This window comes from Cyprinodon tularosa, unplaced genomic scaffold, assembly GCF_016077235.1.
Source record: "Cyprinodon tularosa strain WSP-4 unplaced genomic scaffold, ASM1607723v1 ctg634, whole genome shotgun sequence".
NCBI classification, from domain to species: domain Eukaryota; kingdom Metazoa; phylum Chordata; class Actinopteri; order Cyprinodontiformes; family Cyprinodontidae; genus Cyprinodon; species Cyprinodon tularosa.
Genome location: NW_024039379.1, coordinates 1,146,253 through 1,155,951, shown reverse-complemented (window position 1 = coordinate 1,155,951; position 9,699 = coordinate 1,146,253). Strand labels below are relative to the sequence as shown.

The 9,699-nt window shown below is 49.5% G+C and overlaps 1 protein-coding gene across 1 annotated transcript; it reads left to right on the top strand.

Annotated features, from left to right (window-relative positions):
• The first annotated feature begins 2,620 nt into the window (after nucleotides 1-2,620).
• On the top strand, nucleotides 2,621-8,267 carry aifm2 (apoptosis inducing factor mitochondria associated 2). The gene is made up of 9 exons (XM_038308344.1): nucleotides 2,621-2,767; nucleotides 3,820-4,002; nucleotides 4,084-4,199; nucleotides 4,274-4,393; nucleotides 4,463-4,555; nucleotides 6,397-6,505; nucleotides 6,580-6,732; nucleotides 7,479-7,679; nucleotides 7,757-8,267. Exons 2-9 carry the CDS (start codon nucleotides 3,828-3,830, stop codon nucleotides 7,906-7,908), a joined length of 1,119 nt encoding a protein of 372 aa, XP_038164272.1. The 5' UTR covers nucleotides 2,621-2,767; nucleotides 3,820-3,827; the 3' UTR covers nucleotides 7,909-8,267.
• The last annotated feature ends 1,432 nt before the right edge of the window (nucleotides 8,268-9,699 follow it).

The following is a 9,699-nucleotide window of genomic DNA, read 5'->3' as shown; positions in this document are numbered from 1 at the left end:
AGGGGCCCCCTGCCTGTCTTTGCCTAGGGCCCTACTTTTCCTTAATCCGCCCCTGGGTGGATGTGGTTGCATTCTGAGAGTTGGACACTGGAGGGCGCTCTATGGAGCAACATTTGATGAAAGCAGTCCCGCTAAGTAGAATCCCCTTCCTGGACACAAAGGAAATCTGCTCTGCAATCACAAAATAGTTTGCTGAGATTAAATATTCCACGATTGAGGAAGAATATTCTATAAACACCTTCTACCCTGTTGGAGATGAAGCTCTGAAGAAACAACCTTTATAATAACAACACATTCTTCAACTTACAAATATCTTCTAACTTTAAGCTCCCATAATAGGAATCCTTTTTAAATCTTTGGTTTGATGATAACTAACCTACGTCAGACTGACTTTAACATATAGAAATGTTGCATAAAAAAGGTAAATGTACGTCGATGTGTTTCCAGTAAATAAACGATGCTTTAATGAATCTGCTTCTGACCAAACAGCAGGAATGATATTCAGTCAGAATGAACCGTCCACAGCTGCTGCTTCTTTATTATGGGAGGTTTGACTTTTTCCTCACAGGCTGGATTTCCCAGAAATTCTGATTCAACAGATTCAATTCCCACCGGAGTTCAGGAATCCTGCTCTCTGCTCCCAGTTAAACCAGTGAAGCTGGGGCCATGACAGGGGCCGTTATTGGGGCCATAACAGGGGTCATGACGGGGGCCATAAGGAGGGCTGCAACGGGGGCCATGACAGGGACCATAAAAGGGGCCATAACAGGGGCCATAACGGGGGCCATAACAGGGGCCATAACGGGGGCCAAAACGGATACCATAACAGGAACCATAACAGGGGCCATAACGGGGGCCATGACGGGGGGCCATTATGGGAGCCATAACAGGGGCCATGACAGGGGCCATTATGGGGGCCATAACAGGGGCCATAAAAGTTGCCATAACAGGGGCCAAAACGGATACCATAATAGGGGCCATAACAGGAACCATAACAGGGGCCATGACGGGGGCCATGATGGGGGGCCATTATGGGGGCCATAACAGGGGCCATGACGGGGGCCATAACAGGGGCCATAAAAGTTACCATAACAGGGGCCATAACGGGGGCCAAAACAGATGCCATAACAGGGGCCATAACAGGAACCATAACAGGGGCCATGACGGGGGGCCATTATGGGGGCCATAACAGGGGCCATAAAAGTTGCCATAACAGGGGCCATAACGGGGGCCAAAACAGATACCATAACAGGGGCCATAACAGGAACCATAACAGGGGCAATGACGGGGGCCATGATGGGGGCCATGATGGGGGACCATTATGGGGGCCATAACAGGGGCCATGACAGTGGCCAAAGCAGATGCTATAACAGGGGCCATGATGGGGGGCCATTATGTGGGCCACAACAGGGGCCATGACGGGGGGCCATAACAGGGGCCATTATGGGTCCAAAACGGATACCATAACAGGGGCCATCATGGGGGGCCATTAAGCGAGCCATGATGGGGGGCCATAACAGGGGCCATAACAGGGTCCATGATGGGGGGCCATAACAGGGGCCATGACCGGGGACCATTATGGGGGCCAAAACATGGGCCATGACGGGGGCCATTGTGGGGGCCATATCGGGGCCATAACAGGGGCCATAATGGGGGGCATTATTGGGGGCATAATGGGGCCATAAAAGGGGCCAGGACCAATTCTTTTTTTTATTTTTACAAGATCAACTGTTTGGAAAAACTCTCATCATAAATAAGATAAATAAATGAGTTTTTAGGATCTGAACATGGATTAAGAAAAATAAGCTTTATTCCAGTTTCTATTAAAGTTAAGATTTGTCTAAATATGTCTAAAGCCTTATTTATCTTTAGGTTCAATCATAAAAGCTTTATCTACAAACTTTACAACTTTTGCAGTAAAACTATTTTAAAAGCTTTTTGTTTGACTGAGAACAGTTTACAGCATTGCTAATATGACTGGAACAGAGTATAGAACTTTAATTCTAGAGTGGCTGGTTGGAGGAGGTCTGGAGCCCTGAGCTCCTCTGGAAACCATCCATCTACACAGCAGAGAGCTTCACCTTCTTATCGAACCTGATCGATTATTGACTATTATCTCCACCTTCAGGGACCTGAGGAGGAGGCCCCTCACAGAGGTCAGCCAGGGGCCCCAAAATGGTTACATATGACTGTGTCATTATGACACAGAGGAGCTGTTTGATAACAGTGACTCAGCAGAATCTAATGAGGGCAGATGATCTGATCAGAGGCGATCAATACGTCTCCATCCTCTGGTGCAGATCTGGGATCAGCTGCTGCTTCTCCACTGGAAACACTTCCATATTCAGCAGAGTCTGATTTATTTCTCTACAACATTTAGCTTCTCATCCATAAATCCTCCATTAGAACTTTTTTTTACTTTAGATGGTTAAAGATAAAATCTGCTGTAGAACAGAAAAATCAACCAGAACAGACAAAACAACAAACACAGATAATTTATTCTCCTCTGAGCAAAAACAGATTCTTCTTTGTTTTCTTTTCAAACTTTTTTTAAATACATTAATATACAATCCAACTTTATGTTTATTTTACTTTAATCTCAAATTTCCTACAGTCCCTGAATGTATCACAGCCAGTGTTTTCGTGGAGAGTGGCCGCGCGCTGATTGGTGGGAAGCTGCTTTGGTCAGATTCAGGGGGCGGAGCTAAAGTAGGTAAAAAGCAGCCGTGCCTCAGCGGGACAGAAACCAGCTTCGAACCTGCAGCAGGTGAGTCCGGGTCCCGGTCCGCATGACGTCAGCACATTTCTCTGTTGGTGATCTGTGACGTCAGGGAGTTCTAGCACCCTCTGAAGAGGTTCGGTAGTTTCCTCGGAATCGGTTTCGTAAGTATTGGGGCGGGACAGCAGAGCTCCAGCTGGTGGAGCTTCATCATCATCATCAGGAAACTCTTCCTCCCGCAGCTCTCTTATCAGGACTCATCTGTGCGTCTGATTGGACGGCACTGAGGAGCCTGATCCAATCAGAACCAGTCTGACAGTTTCACCTCAGCTCAGATTTCTGGATAAAGTTCTGAAAGAATCCTGGCTCCATCTGATATCAGAGATCTGATTGTTCCTTATGTTCCTAACAGAGCACTTCGCTCTCAATCTGCAGGTTTACTAGTGGTTCCTAGAATTTCTAAAAGTAGAATGGGAGGCAGATCTTTTAGTTCTCAGGCTCCTCTCCTGTGGAACCAACTACCAGTTTTAGTCCGTGAGGCAGACACCCTGTCTACTTTTAAGGCTAGGCTTAAAACTTTCCTTTTTGATAAAGCTTCTAGTTAGAGTGGCTCAGGTTATCCTGAGCTATCTCTATAGTTCTGCTGCTATAGGCTTGGACTGCTGGAGGACATAGGGACCCCTTTTTCATCATTCTGCTTCATTCTATCTCTATTCTCCCACTCTGCAGAATCTGTTAGTTCAATCTCTAACGTTCTGCTCTCTCTGCTTTTTCTCATAGTAGCTTCATCTGGTCTGTTCCTGTTTGGCTGTGACTCCATCCTGGAGAGAAATATCAGCTGTGCTGCTGCCATCAACACCTTTGTTTCTAGATGTTGGAGCTTGGCCTGTTTTCCAGTGTAGTCCTGTTTCTCTGACTGTGACTAACTGGATGTGCTCTCTTCATCCTCTGACATGTGAGCTGGCTCGGAGCTCGTCTGCCTGGCTGTGTGTTTCCTGGAAGGGGAAAAACCTAAACTTTAATTTTTACCTATCCTGGGGAAGCAGGCGGTCCGCCGTCGGTCTGACCCGCTTCCTGAGCTTCTGTTCAACTGTGTGCAGGTGTGAGGATGGGTGGCCAGGTGTCGGTTCCTGAGGGCGTCCATGTGGTGGTGGTGGGGGGGGGCTTTGGAGGCATCGCCGCGGCGCAGCAGCTGAAGTCGGCCGGCATCAGCTTCACGCTGGTGGACATGAGAGATGCCTTCCATCACAACGTGGCAGCGCTCCGGGCGTCCGTGGAACCTGGTACCGATCCATCATGGCTTCTGCCGCTCTTTGTGGCGCCTCTCTCCTGACCTTTGACCTCTGACCCTGTGCTGCCTGCAGGCTTCGCTCAGAGGACCTTCATCCCGTACGCTGAGACCTTTGGAAGCAGTTTTTTTCAGGGCCGGGTGGAGCGAGTGGACCCGGAAACGCAGATGGTGGTCCTGCAGGGAGGCAGGGTGAGGACCTCAGTCTGACTCTGCTGCCCTCTGCTGGTCATCGAGTGTATCACAGGTCTATGTTTGCTCTGCAGGAGATCCAGTACTCCCACCTCATCCTGTGCACTGGGTCAGACGGGCCGTTCCCAGGGAAGTTCAACACCGAGGTGTCTCTGCAGAACGCCGTCCAGACCTACGAAGACTTTGTCCAACAGGTAGGACGCCCGCTCCCCCGCTCAGCTGTTTGCCACCGGGCCTCAGACGCTCACAGTGCGTGTGTTTAGATCCAGGTGGCAGACTCTGTGTTGGTGGTCGGAGGCGGAGGGACGGGGGTGGAGATGGCCGCCGAGATCAAGACGGAGTATCCAGACAAGAAGGTGAGTCCTGATGCGGTCCAGCTGGATCCAGCAGAACCTGCAGCCAGGAACCGTCCTTCTTCTCCCAGAAAATGGTGCATCGTTCAGATTTATCCAACAATGCAGAAAAAAACGTCCGTCATAAATCCCAGCTGCTCCCCTAAGGCTCCTCCTCAGGTTCTTCCTTCAGCCTGAAACGGTCTAGTCAAAGCACCGCATGGAGAATTTAGAGAGGGTATTCTGTGGATCGATCTTATTCAATGGTTGCCATGGCAACTGCAGCCAAGCACAAAGAAACCTTGGCTGTTTCTCATTTCAAAAGGACGAGAGTACAGACTCGTGTTCTCTCCAAGTCCGTTCTTGACTAGAACCCAGGAAATTCTGGACTTTAGGAGAATGGGAATCTGGGTCAACTGGAACAGAAGCGTACTGATGACATCACCACATTCAAAGCTAGTCTGGAGCTGCATTTCATCTCCTGTTATTAATGGTCTCTAGATAATCATAAATTATGACTTTTTTCATTTAGTGGAGGAATAATAATGAACACAGTCAGACTAACATAAATTAAATGATTGTTGTACCAAATAAAACAAAACAATCGCCATCAGAGCCAGCGGTACTTAAAACACGGCTATGCAGAGAGAGCACTGCTGCAGACGGGCTAACGTTAGCCACTGATGCTGCAGACGGGCTAACGTTAGCCCTGGCTGCTGCAGACGGGCTAACGTTAGCCCTGGCCGCTGCAGACGGGCTAACGTTAGCCACTGATGCTGCAGACGGGCTAACGCTAGCCCTGGCCGCTGCAGACGGGCTAACGTTAGCCACTGATGCTGCAGACGGGCTAACGTTAGCCCTGGCCGCTGCAGACGGTCTGCAGTCCTCTCAACATCTGAACTTTTTAAAATTGCGCATTAAATCACTAAATGTTCCATATAGTGAAGCTTAAAGCATAAAGTTCTCGCCTTAAATGATCTTAAAACATACTTTATAAGAACAGCAGCAGCAGAAAAGAGAACCTTTATCTTTATACTCTAAGCTCTGTGAGCGCTAACCTGGAAGCTGCTGCTGCCGCAGTGTATGCTGGGACAGCTGTCAGTCTGGAGAAAGGAAAAGTCTGCTCTGATGCATGCTGGGTAAATTATTTGTTATTAATTTAAATTATTTAAAATATTCTGACGGTACTGCTGCTGAATGTTATCAGCACCCAGAACTGCAGGGAGAAGTTCAGCATCCATTCTTTGCCAGCTTCGTGTGTCAGCTGTCTTGGTTGCTAGGTGACAGGGCGTAGGGGCGGTGAAAGATGGGGAATGAAGGACCTGTTTGAATTCACAGGCAATACTCTTCCAGTCTCCTTACTTTCACGGACCTGGAAGGTTCCGGTCCAGGTAGACCGGGTCATTGGAGGACTCTGCCTCTGAAATCGAACGCACGCACAGAGCCGCCAGAACGCGGAGCAGACGGTCTGTCTTCTACTTCCTGGTCTGTTATCAGCCGCCTGCTGCTGGGTCAGGACTGGTTCTGTCCATCTGGGTTGTAGGCAGGGTTCTGTTCTTGGTTCTGTTTTCTTCAGCCTCTCTGGTCCTGGACCAGTGAGACCAGCACGACCAGTCTGGGTCCAAGTTCCACTGGGGCTCTGCTTCTCCCACCAACCGTTTCACTGGGTTCTGTGGTTCTGGTACAGATGGACTGAAATGGGTTTAATTATAGAACCCAGATTAAAGTCAGTTTGGTTCTGGATCGGACTTTTCTTCTGTTCCACCTAAACATGGACCTAAACTGAGCTCAGTCCAGACCGGGCCGGTCCAAGTTCTGGTTGGTTCTGGATTTCTTTCAATCATTGATCTCTCTCCTTCTTGCAGGTGCTTCTGATCCACTCCAGGATCGGTCTGGCCGACCCACAGCTGGTCCACAGCGTCCGGCAGCAGGTCAAGGAGGTTCTGCTGGAGAAGGGCGTGGAGCTGGTTCTGGGTACGGAGGCCCGTCAGTGGCGGCAGTCAGAGCGGGTCGGTTCTGGTTCTGAAGAACCTGCTGCTGTGTTGCAGGTCAGAAGGTGTCCAACCTGTCGGAGCTGCCGCTCAACGTGACCCAGAAGGACTTGGAGGTGAGAACCGACAAAGGAGAGACTCTGAGAACGGACCTGATCATCAGCTGCACCGGGATCAGGATCAACTCCGCCGCCTACGCCTCCAGCCTGGGTGGGTCCAAACGACCTCTGACCTCCGCTGTCAGCCTTCGACCTCCATGTTCTCAGGCTGGATCCTCCTGCTGCAGAACTCTCTGATTCTTCTAAGGGACGTTCAGTTACAGTGAGGACAAACGGACCGAACCAGAACCAACAGAACCACTGGACCCCAACAGGATCCAGGCTCTGTTCTTGATGATGATTCCCTTATTAAAAGGGAGAACCCTTCCTTCCTTCCTAGTTTCTATTCTTCCTTCCTTCCTTCCTTTCCTAGCTTCTATTCTTCCTTCCTTCCTTCCTTTCCTAGCTTCTATTCTTCCTTCCTTCCTTCCTTCCTAGCTTCTATCCTTCATTATTTCCTTCCATCTTCCCGTCTTTCCTAGCTTCCTTCCTTCCTGGCTTCTATTCTTCATTCCTTCCTTTCTTCCTAGCTTCTATTCTTCCTTCCTTCCTTCCTTCCTTCCTAGCTTCTATTCTTAATTCTTTCCTTCCATCTTCCCGTCTTTCCTAGCGTCCTTCTTTCCTTCCTTCCTTCCTTCCTAGCTTCTATTCTTTCTTCCTTCCTTTCTTCCTTCCTTTCTTCCTAGCTTCTATTCTTCCTTCCTTCCTTCCTTCCTTCCTTCCTTCCTTCCTGACCACTGACCCATTCAGCCTCGCCTCTCTGCCTTGATCTGAGCAGCAGAGGATTCTGGGAGTTGGGCTCAGTGGAAGGTCGTGTGAAGGTCGTACTCTGATCTGATGTGGTGTCTGTGCTTCCAGCTGCCAGCATGGCTGAGGACGGAGCTCTGAAGGTCAACGACCACCTGCAGGTCCAAGGCTTCTCCAACGTCTACGCCGTGGGCGACTGCGCCGACCTTCAGGAGCCTAAGCTGGCGTACCACGCCGGGCTCCACGCCTCCGTTGCCGTTGGCAACATCCTGAACAGCCTGAGCGGGAAGCCGCTGAGCACGTACAGCACAGGTAGAAGCTGAGCTGAAGGTGAGCTGGAGGCAGCGTGAAGCTGCAGGGCTGATGGTTCTGACCTCCTCCCTCCTCAGGAAGCGTCACCATGCTGCTGGCGATGGGGCGGGACGACGGCGTGGGTCAGTTCAACGGCTTCAGGCTGCCGCGCTGGATGGTCGCTCTGGGGAAGAGTCGGGACCTGCTGCTGTGGAAGAGCTGGAGGGAGATGCAGCAGAAGCAGCCATGATGAGGAAGAGGAGGAGGAAGGTTCCTATCCAACCCTCGCTCTGTCTAACCTCTGACCTTTAAGGTGGAACCAATCCGAAAGAGCCTGAAGGCAAAGCTCTGTTGTACCGTCTGACCCAGAGGGTTCTAGTTGAGGTTCTGTCGGTTCCTTCTAGAACCGACAGAACCTCTGATAAAGCGTCAGACGGCGCCCCCTGGCTGCTGCACCGCAGACACTAGTTAACCTGAAAGTTCTGGTTCTGATCCAGCTTTTTCTGCTCTGTTTGCACATGTAGCCCTGATGCCTTAACAGAACCGGCCTTTTTCTATTTTAGAATCACTGTAAGATTTTTAATGAATAAACAAAAACTAGTCTGAAACGAGTCCATGTTCTGATTATTCTGAGGACGGTCCGAAGCGACTCCGTCCCGGAACGTCCGATCGAAGGTCATCACCTCCAGCCGGACCTTTAGAACCCGCTGATCCTCCTCTGAACATCTGTCCACTGATTGGTTGATGCTTTGTTCTTTACCGGAGCAAACCTATCAGTGAAACCTCCAGTTTAATTCTATTCAGTTTATTTCTATAGCTCCAATTCACATCATGTCATCTCAGGTCACTTTCCAGTTCACCAGATCATCCAGTCAGATTGATTCAAAGTTTTCTATCTAAGGAAAACCAGCTGATTGCATCGACTCATTGACTCTTCAGCAATCCCTCACACTAAGCATGCTTGTAGCGACAGTGGAGAGGAAAAACTCCCTTTGAACAGGAAGAAACCTCCAGCAGAACCAGGCTCAGTGTGAGCAGCCATCTGCTGAGGCCCACTGGGGTTCAAGGAGACAGAAGCAGACGTAGAAAGAGAAGCATAGATACAAAAGGCAACTGTTAACCAGCTCCACAGGCGGCCCCGTCCAGGAAACACACAGCCAGGCAGACGAGCTCCGAGCCAGCTCCCATGTCAGAGGATGAAGAGAGCACATCCAGTTAGTCACAGTCAGAGAAACAGGACTACACTGGAAAACAGGCCAATCTCCAACATCTAGAAACAAAGGTGTTGATGGCAGCAGCACAGCTGATATTTCTCTCCAGGATGGAGTCACAGCCAAACAGGAACAGACCAGATGAAGCTACTATGAGAAAAAGCAGAGAGAGCAGAACGTTAGAGATTGAACTAACAGATTCTGCAGAGTGGGAGAATAGAGATAGAATGAAGCAGAATGATGAAAAAGGGGTCCCTATGTCCTCCAGCAGTCTAAGCCTATAGCAGCAGAACTATAGAGATAGCTCAGGATAACCTGAGCCACTCTAACTAGAAGCTTTATCAAAAAGGAAAGTTTTAAGCCTAGCCTTAAAAGTAGACAGGGTGTCTGCCTCACGGACTAAAACTGGTAGTTGGTTCCACAGGAGAGGAGCCTGATAACTAAAAGATCTGCCTCCCATTCTACTTTTAGAAATTCTAGGAACCACTAGTAAACCTGCAGATTGGGCGGGGCAGGCCCCCATTTTGGAAACCTGCATCTAACCCCTCCCTTTGTGGCAGGCTGTGGGAGTGGGGCTCAAACTCAGAACCTCTAGATTTCAAGCTCTATATTCTAACCACTAGGCCATCATTCCTAACACCTACAATTTAAGGAGGAACTAAGAACGACATTCAGGCGGAAAAGCATCGAGCCTTTCAGCAACTTTCACCCTTATCATCATTTAGCTTCATGTTGTCTTGACATAACCCTGAGGTGTGCAGCCCCCTTTCAAAAATCATGGCTCCGCCCCTGCAGTCTATCAGGGTTTGTCTAAATGAGGCTTCATCACT

Bases quoted from the DNA above. Each gene is read 5' to 3' on its own strand.
- aifm2 (XM_038308344.1), top strand. From the start codon at position 3,828: ATGGGTGGCCAGGTGTCGGTTCCTGAGGGCGTCCATGTGGTGGTGGTG. The intron at 4,003-4,083 runs GTACCGATCCAT...TGCTGCCTGCAG, and splicing joins CCGGGCGTCCGTGGAACCTG to GCTTCGCTCAGAGGACCTTC. The intron at 6,506-6,579 runs GTACGGAGGCCC...GCTGTGTTGCAG, and splicing joins GGGCGTGGAGCTGGTTCTGG to GTCAGAAGGTGTCCAACCTG.